Source organism: Triplophysa rosa, linkage group LG22 (assembly GCF_024868665.1).
Source record: "Triplophysa rosa linkage group LG22, Trosa_1v2, whole genome shotgun sequence".
Classification (NCBI taxonomy): domain Eukaryota; kingdom Metazoa; phylum Chordata; class Actinopteri; order Cypriniformes; family Nemacheilidae; genus Triplophysa; species Triplophysa rosa.
In genome coordinates this window covers 1,305,517-1,316,684 of record NC_079911.1, presented here as the reverse complement: position 1 = coordinate 1,316,684, position 11,168 = coordinate 1,305,517, and the positions used below count along the sequence as shown (strand labels likewise).

The following is an 11,168-nucleotide window of genomic DNA, read 5'->3' as shown; positions in this document are numbered from 1 at the left end:
ACTGGTAATTTTCACCAACACTAGGGGGCATCTTTCACCATTTGTTGTTAAGTTGACTTCGTAAGTGTAAATATAGAGTAACACTGCCGATTTTATGGTCTACCAGTAGACTACATGCATAACCCATGGCCAAATCATATAAATGCTAATAATGCCTATGCATGACAGCTCATGCACTCCAAGCTTAAACACCATAGAGTTGTTCCTCATACATGTAGTAGTTGAATTAAAAGTACAAGTTGAACATTTATAATATTACGAAGATTAAGAATATGCACAAGATGATTTCAATAGCACGCAGTATTCCTGAGCGCCAAAGTATGTAGAAATATAACATGAATTCATTATCCAGAATTCATGAGATAAATAGACAATGAAGACAAAGTAGAAGATGAAGAAGAACCCTCTGTAGAAAACAAAGAATAAACATGGCCGCATGTAGTAAGGTGCATGTTGTAATGAAAAAGTGGTCAGATTTGTGAAGAGGTAAAACGTTGCTGTTGTGTGTAGTGCATTTACAAGTGTAAATAAGATCAAGCTGGTTTCCTGGTCTTTGAGTACCGGCAATGATGAGTCGAGTGAGAACAAACGAGGTGGTGAGTGTGTGGAAGTCCGCAACAAAGGGCTTGTCCAGATGAATGATGAAGTCCCCGAAAACTGTGAGCAGGCTGTAATCATCAGGAAATAAAGAGAGCAGCACATCTAGTTCTTATACAAAGTTGTGAAGAGGACCTGTGGGGTGCCTGGAGTGAGGGCACTGTCTATTATAAAGGACAGGAATATATTGGAAACACATATTGTTACTAAACAAGAAAAGTTAAAACAGAAGGATTATACTTAAAGGCGGGGTAACCGATTTCCGAATTACGCTTTAGACAACTGAGTCAGGCCGAGTACCAAAACAACCTTGTAAAGTTGCAGGTCTTTACACAAGGGCTAACACTACCGCTGAGGCGGCGGAGGCACAGTTTAAAATATGTGCTTTGATTAGCGTTACTACACTGCGTTCCAAATTATTATGCAAATGATATCTTTCTCTGGTTTTCCTAATTTGTCGATGCAAATGACAGTCAGTATAATTTTCAAGTAATCAACAGTTAGGGTACATTTGGAATTTTATTGAACAAACCTCCCACTGACAACAGTATTTATTTAAAAAATGAAAAACTCAAAATGCACTGTTCCAAATTATTATGCACAACAGAGTTTGAAAACATTTCATAGGTTGTAAAAAACTGAAAATGGTCATTTGTTGAATTTGCAGCATTAGGAGGTCATATTTACTGAAATCAAAAGCTATTTCAATCAAAAACATCCTAACAGGGCAAGTTACATGTTAACATAGGACCCCTTCTTTGATATCACCTTCACAATTCTTGCATCCATTGAACTTGTGAGTTTTTGGATAGTTTCTGATTGAATTTCTTTGCAGGATGTCAGAATAGCCTCCCAGAGCTGCTGTTTTGATGCTAACTGCCTCCCACCATCATAGATCTTTCGCTTGAGGATGCTCCAAAGGTTCTCAATAGGGTTGAGGTCAGGGGAGGATGGTGGCCACACCATGAGTTTCTCTCCTTTTATGCCCATAGCAGCCAATGACACAGAGGTATTCTTTGCAGCATGAGATGGTGCATTGTCATGCATGAAGATGATTTTGCTACGGAAGGCATGGTTCTTCTTTTTGTACCATGGAAGAAAGTGCTCAGTCAGAAACTCTACATACCTTGCAGAGTTCATTTTCACACCTTCAGGGACCCTAAAGGGGCCCACCAGCTGTCTCCCCATGATTCCAGCCCAAAACATGACTCCGCCACCTCCTTGCTGACGTCGCAGCCTTGTTGGGACATGGTGGCCATCCACCAACCATCCACTACTCCATCCATCTGGACCATCCAGGGTTGCACGGCACTCATCAGTAAACAAGACTGTTTGAAAATTAGTCTTCATGTATGTGTGGGCCCACTGCAACCGTTTCTGCTTGTGATCATTGGTTAGGGGTGGCCGAATAGTAGGTTTATGCACAACTGCAAGCATCTGGAGGGTCCTACACCTTGAGGTTTTCGGGACTCCCGAAGCACCTGCAGCTTCAAATACCTGTTTGCTGCTTTGCAATGGCATTTTTGCAGCTGCTCTCTTAATCCGATGAATTTGTCTGGAAGAAACCTTCCTCATTCTGCCTTTATCTGCACGAACCCTTCTGTGCTCTGAATCAGCCACAAATTTCTTCACAGTACGATGATCTCGCTTAAGTTTTCGTGAAATATCTAATGTTTTCATACCTTGTCCAAGACATTGCACTATTTGACGCTTTTCGGCAGCAGACAGATCCTTTTTCTTTCCCATATTGCTTGAAACCTGTGGCCTGCTTAATAATGTGGAACGTCCTTCTTAAGTTGTTTTCCTTTAATTGGGCTCACCTGGCAAACTACTTATCACAGGTGTCTGAGATTGATTTCAGTGATCCAAAGAGCACTGAGACACAATACCATCCATAAGTTTAATTGAACAATATAAAATTAAATGTTTACGACACTTAAATCCAATTTGCATAATAATTTGGAACGCAGTGTAGAATACACCTGAACATGCCTTCACGATCGACAGACACGACCCTCGTGTTGAAACAATGATCTACCAGCACCACACTTTTAAATGCAAAAACTATAATGTGCAATAGCAACGAGCAGCAAATACCATCTTAGTCATGATAGTTCACACAGTCCCTGTTGAAAAAACCAGCATATGCTGGTTCGGTAGGTTTTGAAGCATGGTAGCTGGATTGAGCTGGTCATGTACTGGTTTAAGATGGTCATGTGCTGGTCCTAAACTACTAGCTCCTGCTCAGGACCAGCTCATGACCAACTAAGGAACAGCACATGACCAGCTAAAACAAGATAAAACCAGCTACCATGCTTCAAAACCTACCTAACCAGCATATGCTGTTTTTTTTCAACATGAAGACAACGTTAACACTTCAGCAGTCACTCAATGAGCAGAAACAAAATAAGATAGATTACTCTTAACTGATAATGGATAACAGTGTAGGCAACAAAAAACAAGGTATTGAGCAGACTTTCGTACTACTGCAGACTTCTGCTGACTAATCTCTTTTCCTAAATTAGCAGAGTGGGCAGTTTAAATGCACTTACGGTCGCTGAACACAAATAAATAAGAACTGACAACAGAAACAGAAAATAATTCATTGAGAATGTTGTGTATATTGGGCAATAAGTGGTATTAAAATACAAAATGTTTAAAGCAGGGATTGCCAAACCTGCTCCTGGAGAGCCACCGTCCTGCAGACTGCAGCTCAAACCCAGTTTCTACACACCTGTTTGTAATTATCAAGCAACCCTGAACACCTTGATTAGCTGCTTCAGCTGTGTTGATTGGGGTTGGAGCTGAAATCTTCGGGATGGAATCTCTCCAGGAACAGTGTTGGAGACCCCTGGTTTAAAGAGTAGAAGTGAAACAGAAATGTATATCTGAAATGTATTAACACCTTATTATGTAATGTTTTGTCATGTAATGTTGAATGAATGAGGGTTTACTTCTTTTCTTTGTCGTCTTTTTTAGAGAACGGTTCCTGTCCAGTGTTTTCCTGCTCTGTGTGTTCATTGTCATACACGGCTCAAACTTATCTCCACAAACATATGAGAAGATGCCATCATGAGGAGTGTGACAAAATGCTGAAATGTGGAGAGATTGACAGTGAGGACATGGTACCTAAGACGACCTTGAAAACAGAACATGTATCATCTGATAATCTCTGCTCTGCCACTCAGAACGAACTAAAACACAGAGAAGGCAAGGAGAAAACTCACCATTGTGCAGATTGTGGGAAGAGTTTCTCTTGGTCAAGTCATTTTATTGCACACAAGCGCACACACACAGGAGAGAAGCCGTATTGCTGCTCCCAGTGTGGGAAGAGTTTCTCTCGGTTAGGTGATCTCAATGTACACCAGCGTATACACACAGGAGAGAAGTCGTATCACTGCACACAGTGTGGCAAGAGTTTCTCTCATTCAAGTCATCTCAGTAGACACCGACGCATGCACACAGGAGAGAAGCCGTATCTCTGCACACAGTGTGGTAAAAGTTTCTCTCAGTTGGTTAATCTCAGTAGACATCAGCATATACACACAGGAGAGAAGCCATATCACTGCTCACAGTGTGGGAAGAGTTTCTCTCTGTTAAGTCTTCTTACTATACACCAGCACACACACACAGGATTAAAGCCATATCACTGCTCACAGTGTGGGAAAAGTTTCTCTCATTCTTCCAATCTCCGTGTACATCAGCGCATACACACAGGAGAGAAGCCGTACTGCTGCACGCAATGTGGCAAAACGTTTTCAGAGTTAAGTCGTCTTAGTAGACACCAACAAACACATACAGGACATAAGCTGTATCCTTGCTCACAGTGTGAGAAGAGTTTCTCTCGGTCAAGTCATCTTACAAGACACCAGCGCACACACACAGGAGAGAAGCCGTATCACTGCTCACAGTGTGGGAAGAGTTTCTCTCAGTCAAGTCATCTTAGTGTACACCAGCAAACACACACAGAGGAGAAGCTATATCACTGCACACAGTGTGGAAAGAATTTCTCTCGGTCAAGTCACCTTAGTAGACACCAGAAAACACACACAGGAGTGAACCTCTATTACTGTGTACCATGTGGAAAGAGTTTTAACAGGTTTATTGGTCTTCAAAGACATCAGCAGAAACACAAATAAGTCATATCACTGCTTAAAGAAGAAACTGATGTCACTATTCATGCAGGTCACTTATCAGAACATAAATAGAATTGTGAGTTACCTTTCTGTCACTTACTCAACGTTGTGTAGATGACTTTATACTAGGGGTTCGATCTTAAGAGACCAATCACTCGGTTTCCTTCTAAACAGTGCCATGAGAGTTAGCGAGTGGGATTTTTGGGCCTGTCTCCGCCCCAGTTATCTGGGTATAAAAGAGGTTTGTTCTTCAGAGCAGATCTGTGCATGCTATTGCATTACTCTGCTTCTCTGTTTGGGGCATTCCCCCTGGGACATTATGTGTGCTGGTCTCTTTTTTTTAATCAACGGACCACTTTGGATGTTCCCTGGGCTGCTGTTTGTGCTGCAGATGTGCTTAAAAGGATACTCCACAGTAGCATGATAATTAAGATGACATTCTGCCAGTTACGTTGCTGTCTCTGGGCGGGAGTCATAAAGCTTAATTTGAGTTCTGAAGATGAACGGAGGTCCTAGGGTTATCGTACGACTTAAGGCTGAGTAATTCAGGACAGAATTTCCATGCTACAGAGTATCCCTTTAAGAGCAATTTGGGAAATACAATAGAGGTTTTTTTGCTGAGCGAGTCCTCCTGTTTCCCTTCACACTCATGCAAATTTGTCTTAATCCTGAGTTCTCAACATTACAGATAATCCTCCGTCTGGTGGATTTATTTTCATGTTTGGGTTTGGGAGGATGATGACCCGTCACAGCATTGAAAGGTGGGTTCCCACCATCATAGGCAGACAACTTGCATTCCCTGTGCAGAGCTTTTCTTGGGATGCAGAGAGTTTCTACGGACAGAAGTACCCTTAGAACAAGTATTGAGGCGTGTTGCATGTCGTCACAACAGACACATTGAACATGGTCTGTCGGATGCCGCGAGTATACAATTTCTGGGCCCCACACATGGCCTCACCAACATTGGCATATCTAACTGTCTGGAGTTATTGGCAGTTTTGCTTGCCTTGTGGAGGCTGTGGACTTTGATTCAGGAAGAGCATGTGTTCATCCAGCTAGATATCACCATGTGTGTAAATAAATCACGATGGAGGTTTCCGCTCCCGTTGCTTTTTGCCATTGCAACTCGCCTGCCACTTCCACCTATAGAATCAGCAGAGGTTGAAGTCTTAACGACTCACATCCCAGGCAGCCTCAATCAGGCAGCGCATATGCTTTCATATAGAGGGTTAGAGCCCCCTCTATAAGGCATCTCTTATTTGGAGTGGTATCTTTTCGTGGACTGCTGCTCTTCCCTTGGGGCAGACCCACAGAGATGCTCCGTCGTGTCAGTGTTTATACTTTTTACTGAAAGAATTTGAGTAATGGCTGTCTTCCTCCACCCTGAAGGTCTAAGTGCCTACTATTGTGGCACATCAAGCTATGCTGGATGGGAAATCCTTATGCAAGCAGCACCTTATTTTCAGATTTCTCCCAGGCCTGGCTTCTTTTGTGCTTGTGGTCCTTTAGAGAGCTCTTTTTAAGGCCTTAGCTTGATAAAAGTTTAGAGCCCTATTTCAAAAGATGGTCTCCTGATGGCGCTTACTTCTATAAAAAGTGTTAGGGATATACAAACATTCTCTTTGTTTAGCAGGTACCTAGAGATTTTTGCATATAATTTTATGATATAGATTTCCTTGTTGGTAGTCCCATATGAGGTATTTCTGCTGTCTAGTTTTCCTGTCTTCCTCTAGACAGAGACCTAATCTGTTTTCTCCAGTGAGGCTGGTTGGTGCATCCTTTCGGCAGTACTTTGTTCCGGGGTTCAGCCAGATGTGTTACCTACTGTGGTATAAAGTGCATCTGTGGTATTTCCACATGTAAACTCCCCTTGGGTGCTGTAATTCCACACTTTCCCAGCACATTTGGTTAGTAGGTTTCTCTGCAGTTACTACATGGAAGCCTTTCCCCCCACTCAGAGTGACAGTCCTGAAATCGGAAACTTTGTCAAATTCTGTAATAAAAAACAATAATTATGCACAGTGCAGGTGTTATCGTGTTGAAGCCAAAGCAGGATAAAACAGTTGCTGCTTGAGTGCATGCTTAAAAAAAGTTGTTTGATTTCACTGATGGCAACTACCTAAAGCACATCTCATACCTGGCTATCAAGAGTGAATTTAGCCTCCAGGACCTCCATGAAGCAGCTGAGGCACTAAAAACCGCTTTAAACTGGACATGAACCAGCAGTATAACAATTGTAAATGAGTAAATTATCTCTCTGTTGTGTCAAAATCACATCTACTGTCCTGCAAACAAGCCTTAGCCAGGTTTAGGGGTAACCCTACCCCTGTTCCTACCCCCATGTTTTGAAAAATGTATGGTGTCATATTAAGAGATAATGTCAACAGTCTTTTAGATCCTCTTCAATTTGCATATAGAAAAAGAAGAGGTACAGGCGATGCGAACAATAGTCTGATGCACCTGGTTTTAAGTCATTTGGAGGATTCAGATGCTTATGCTAGAGCACTTTTTATAGATTTTAGTTCACCTTTTGACACCATTCAACCATTTGTTTTAAAGGCCACGTTCCCCGCGATTGCATTTTTCAACCTTTAGTTAGTGTGTAATGTTGCTGTTAGAGCATAAACAATACCTGCAAAATGATAAAGCTCAAAGTTCAATGCCAAGCGAGATATTGTCTTTAACAGAATTCGCTTTTCAAGGACTACAGAGAACGGCTGGAATCGGACTACAGCCCTTTACTTCCTGGGGACATGATGTCACTATTCTGAGTTTTTGAAAAAGCCCAAAGGAATACTCAAAGAAATGGCGACGGGGTAACTGCAAGTCGGAGAACTGGGCATGTCGAAAGGTGGGGGCAGGACGAAAGATAGGGGGCATGTCGAAAGGTTTTTCATTGGTCAAAGGTGCCCTTTTCTTCCCAACTCAGTTGACCAATAACCACACACATACGTCATTTCTTTTAAACAGGAAGAAGATCGCAATAAGGTGTGTAATGCAAAGGTTTCAAATTGTAAATTTGTGATCATAAGCCCTTAAAAACTAAATTAAATTTTATCAGACAAGTCTGTGTTTTTGCTAAATTGCTTAATAATAAATTACAGAAGGTAGGCCTAAGTAAATAGCTCTTACTCATCTAGAAGCAGCTGTCGTTATGTTTTATGAGTATTTCAGTCTTTTTCAGTATATGTATTTCAGTATATGTTTTATGAGTATTTCAGTCTTTTTCAGTATATGTATTTCAGTATATGTTTTATGAGTATTTCAGTCTTTTTCAGTATATGTATTTCAGTATATGTTTTTGTTTACATACACTAAATCATAGTTGTAGTAAAATGGTAGAAATGCCTTTTACAGTATGACATGTTGTTATTCTATCATGACACCAAGGAAAGTAAATTATTATGAACTTAACGCTAGAAACGCTAGTGCAGTTACAAGTGTTATTATTTTAGAGACATTGTACCACCCTTTAAATAATAATTGTAATTCACATTTGATTGTGACACTTATCAGCTGTTCCTTAAATATCAGTTATTTCTAAATAGTTCAAATCAAATATGTGTATCCCCTGTACCTTAATTTTACATTTACAATAAAATGCAATATAACATTAACACCTGCTTCTTTTAGTTTCATTTTAAATAGTTAAGGTAATGTGATTATTTTCATTTTAATCAAATACAAAACACATTTTATTGTAAAGTATAAGAAGTACTTTGCACAATAGAGAAAAACAATTCAGTCAAAAGTACACAGGCAGTGCTCCAAATACATACAGCCAGGCTGTGTATATGAAACTGACTGACCTCAGTCAAAATGATTAGTCTCGAAAGATTCATCAGACCAACGATTGCCCATTATGAAATGTAACCAAAACTAGGCTAATAATCCTATTACCACTTAAGTGATATTAGAGTCAGCGGTCAATTTGAGGTGTATTTGCTGCTATCAAGTTGTTCTTGGCGGCGCTAACAGCCCGGTGATCACGGAGAACTCACACATTAGATTCGCGTCGAGGCCAATTTTAAAATAGGCACTAGTATCTTTATAAATCAACTGCAGATTCTTGGTTTCATATTTAAAATCTTCGATACAAAAACACCACAGTGAAAAAGTGGCTTTAGATGTAGGCCAATAGTGTTTAAGATGATGTTGAACAGGCAGCATTCGTGTCCAATTGAAAAGACCTTTCGGCACTCCCCCACGTTTCGACACGCCCATTTCTCCAACCTGCAGAGACCCCTACTTGAAAAAATGGGCGAGGCCTTTCTTAAAGAAGAGGAAGAGCCGCTGGAGTAGTGCTGGTTCTCACTCAGAGATTGTAAACATTTAACTGAGCTACTCGCTAAACTACTTTCACTTTCAGCCTGAGAAGCGGAAGCTCTCTGATATGGTATGGGTGGGACAGCTTTACAAACACGCTCTAAGTGGGGAACCAATCACGACAGACCGGGTCAGCTTTACAAATCAGAGCGTTTCGGAAGGAGGGACTTTATATAGACCGGTAGAAATCCTGTCGTTTTGTTAGAAGAGGGACAGCGGTCAACAATAGACTTGAAATATAAAGCGGTTTTTTTATTAGAAACATGAACATCCATTGTTAAACACCCAAAAAACAATCAAAGCCTCAAAAACAGCGAAGACTGGCTCTTTTAATGAATAAATTAAGGTAGTTAGATGTAAGTTCTGCAATTATGCACTGGTATCACTCCTTTTTAACTAACAGGACCCAGTGAGTCAAAGTTAATAACGTTTATCTCAAATAAAATACTGCAGTACTGGTGTCCCATAGGGTGTTGTTAGTTCTCCAGTCCTCTTTACGCTGTTTACTAATGAGTTCATACGCTTGTTCTTGTCCATAATCAAGAGATTTCACACGAACAATCATACAAGTATCTAGGAGTGTATATTGACAAATCTCTCGCGTGGGAAACCCATGTTAACTGGGTGTGTGAAAGGCTTTATCAGAGACCGTACTTTCTCAGAAGATTACGGATGTATGGAGTAGACAGGAAAATCATGTTTCTCTTTTATCAGTCTTTATTAGAAAGTGTTAATAGGTACGGCTTGTCCACTTGGTATGGTAATCTCTCGGTAAAATCCAAATCAAAGATACTTTATATTGTTCGAACTGCTACAAAGATTATTGGTCTAAATGACTAGTATTCAAGCTCTGTATGAGCTATGTACATTGAACGAGGCCAAAAGGATTTTAAATGACCTGTCTCATGTACTTCACTCTTGCCCTCTGGAAGGAGATTCAGAACATCTCGTTACAAACTAAACAGATTTAAGAACTCCTTTAGAGAACCACTAAAGTCAAATCATCATTTTTATTGGTTTTTATATTATTGAATCTTAAATTACTTTTGTTCCTTTTTGTTGTATATTTCAGTTCTTTAAGAAAATGATTTGTCAATGTGAATTCTGATTTGAAAATAAATGTTATTTGAATTTTTATTTTCACATTTTATTCACAAACCTAATCATGGACCATGTATAGAATTGTTAGCTCAGTGTATTGTTTCATCCCTATTGAGTACTATATGTAATTCTACTGCTTAAGTTTTGGTAAACTGCACACCAAGAAGGCACCATAGGACACTTGCCTTTTTTGTCTGCTTTGAACTGGTTTCTTGTGCCTAATAAATCCCATTACTTGACAGATGACATTGTAACAATACAACCATGTGTAAATTACCAACATAAATTTCCATGCTTTCTAACTGTCTGGCCATTCTTTTATGACAACAGTGTTATGTGTTTACATCAAGTGAAATCAGCCAACAGGCACCAAGCAGACCAGTTGGAGTCTCTAATCGCCATGATTGGCTCAGCAAAGGTGAAGCAAAAGTTGTTTCCTGGAGCACAGTTTGAAACTCTTCGAATCCAACTGGACTGCATTCAGAAGAAGTTAGTAAAACAGAGAAAATCGGTGACATACAGTGTTAGTGGCATGCTGCGAAAACCCAGACACCCTTCATCCCTCACCTCCTCCCTTCTTTCCATACTGTCTTGTAGGGGATTTACAGTTAAAGACCCATAGACCAGTTATGAATGAATGAAGACAAGAAGTCAAGAATGTAATCCATAGAAGAAAATTTACTGAAGAAAAATAGTTTGTAGTTTTGCCAGCAGAAGTCAGCTTCAGCACTCTCAAAGAGTTCTACAGGCTGACCTGCCTTACATCCAAAATGCAGAAGTATTTAAGCTAACAGGGTCAACTAACTACATCATTACTTGGGTAAATCAAGCTCACATGATTGGTTATCAATAGATACATTTTCCACTCTTTCTCACTTTACTGAAACAATACAATCACACATACACAAACTGCTCGAGTGTAGAGTGTGTGTTAACATAAGATGTGTTTCGTAGATGATGATAAGAAGTCCATTTTCACAGTAACACCGACCTAGCAGGAAGAGAGAG

General features: G+C 40.2%; 1 protein-coding gene across 1 annotated transcript in view; it reads left to right on the top strand.

Moving 5' to 3' along the window:
- LOC130545915 (zinc finger protein 501-like) overlaps positions 1-10,779 on the top strand; it is a 30,730-nt gene extending 19,951 nt beyond the window's left edge. The window contains exons 2-3 of the mRNA XM_057320846.1: positions 3,577-10,649; positions 10,758-10,779. Coding sequence (XP_057176829.1) covers positions 3,577-4,736 — 1,160 coding nt within the window. The 3' untranslated portion in view covers positions 4,737-10,649; positions 10,758-10,779. The remainder of the gene's footprint in view (positions 1-3,576; positions 10,650-10,757) is intronic.
- The last annotated feature ends 389 nt before the right edge of the window (positions 10,780-11,168 follow it).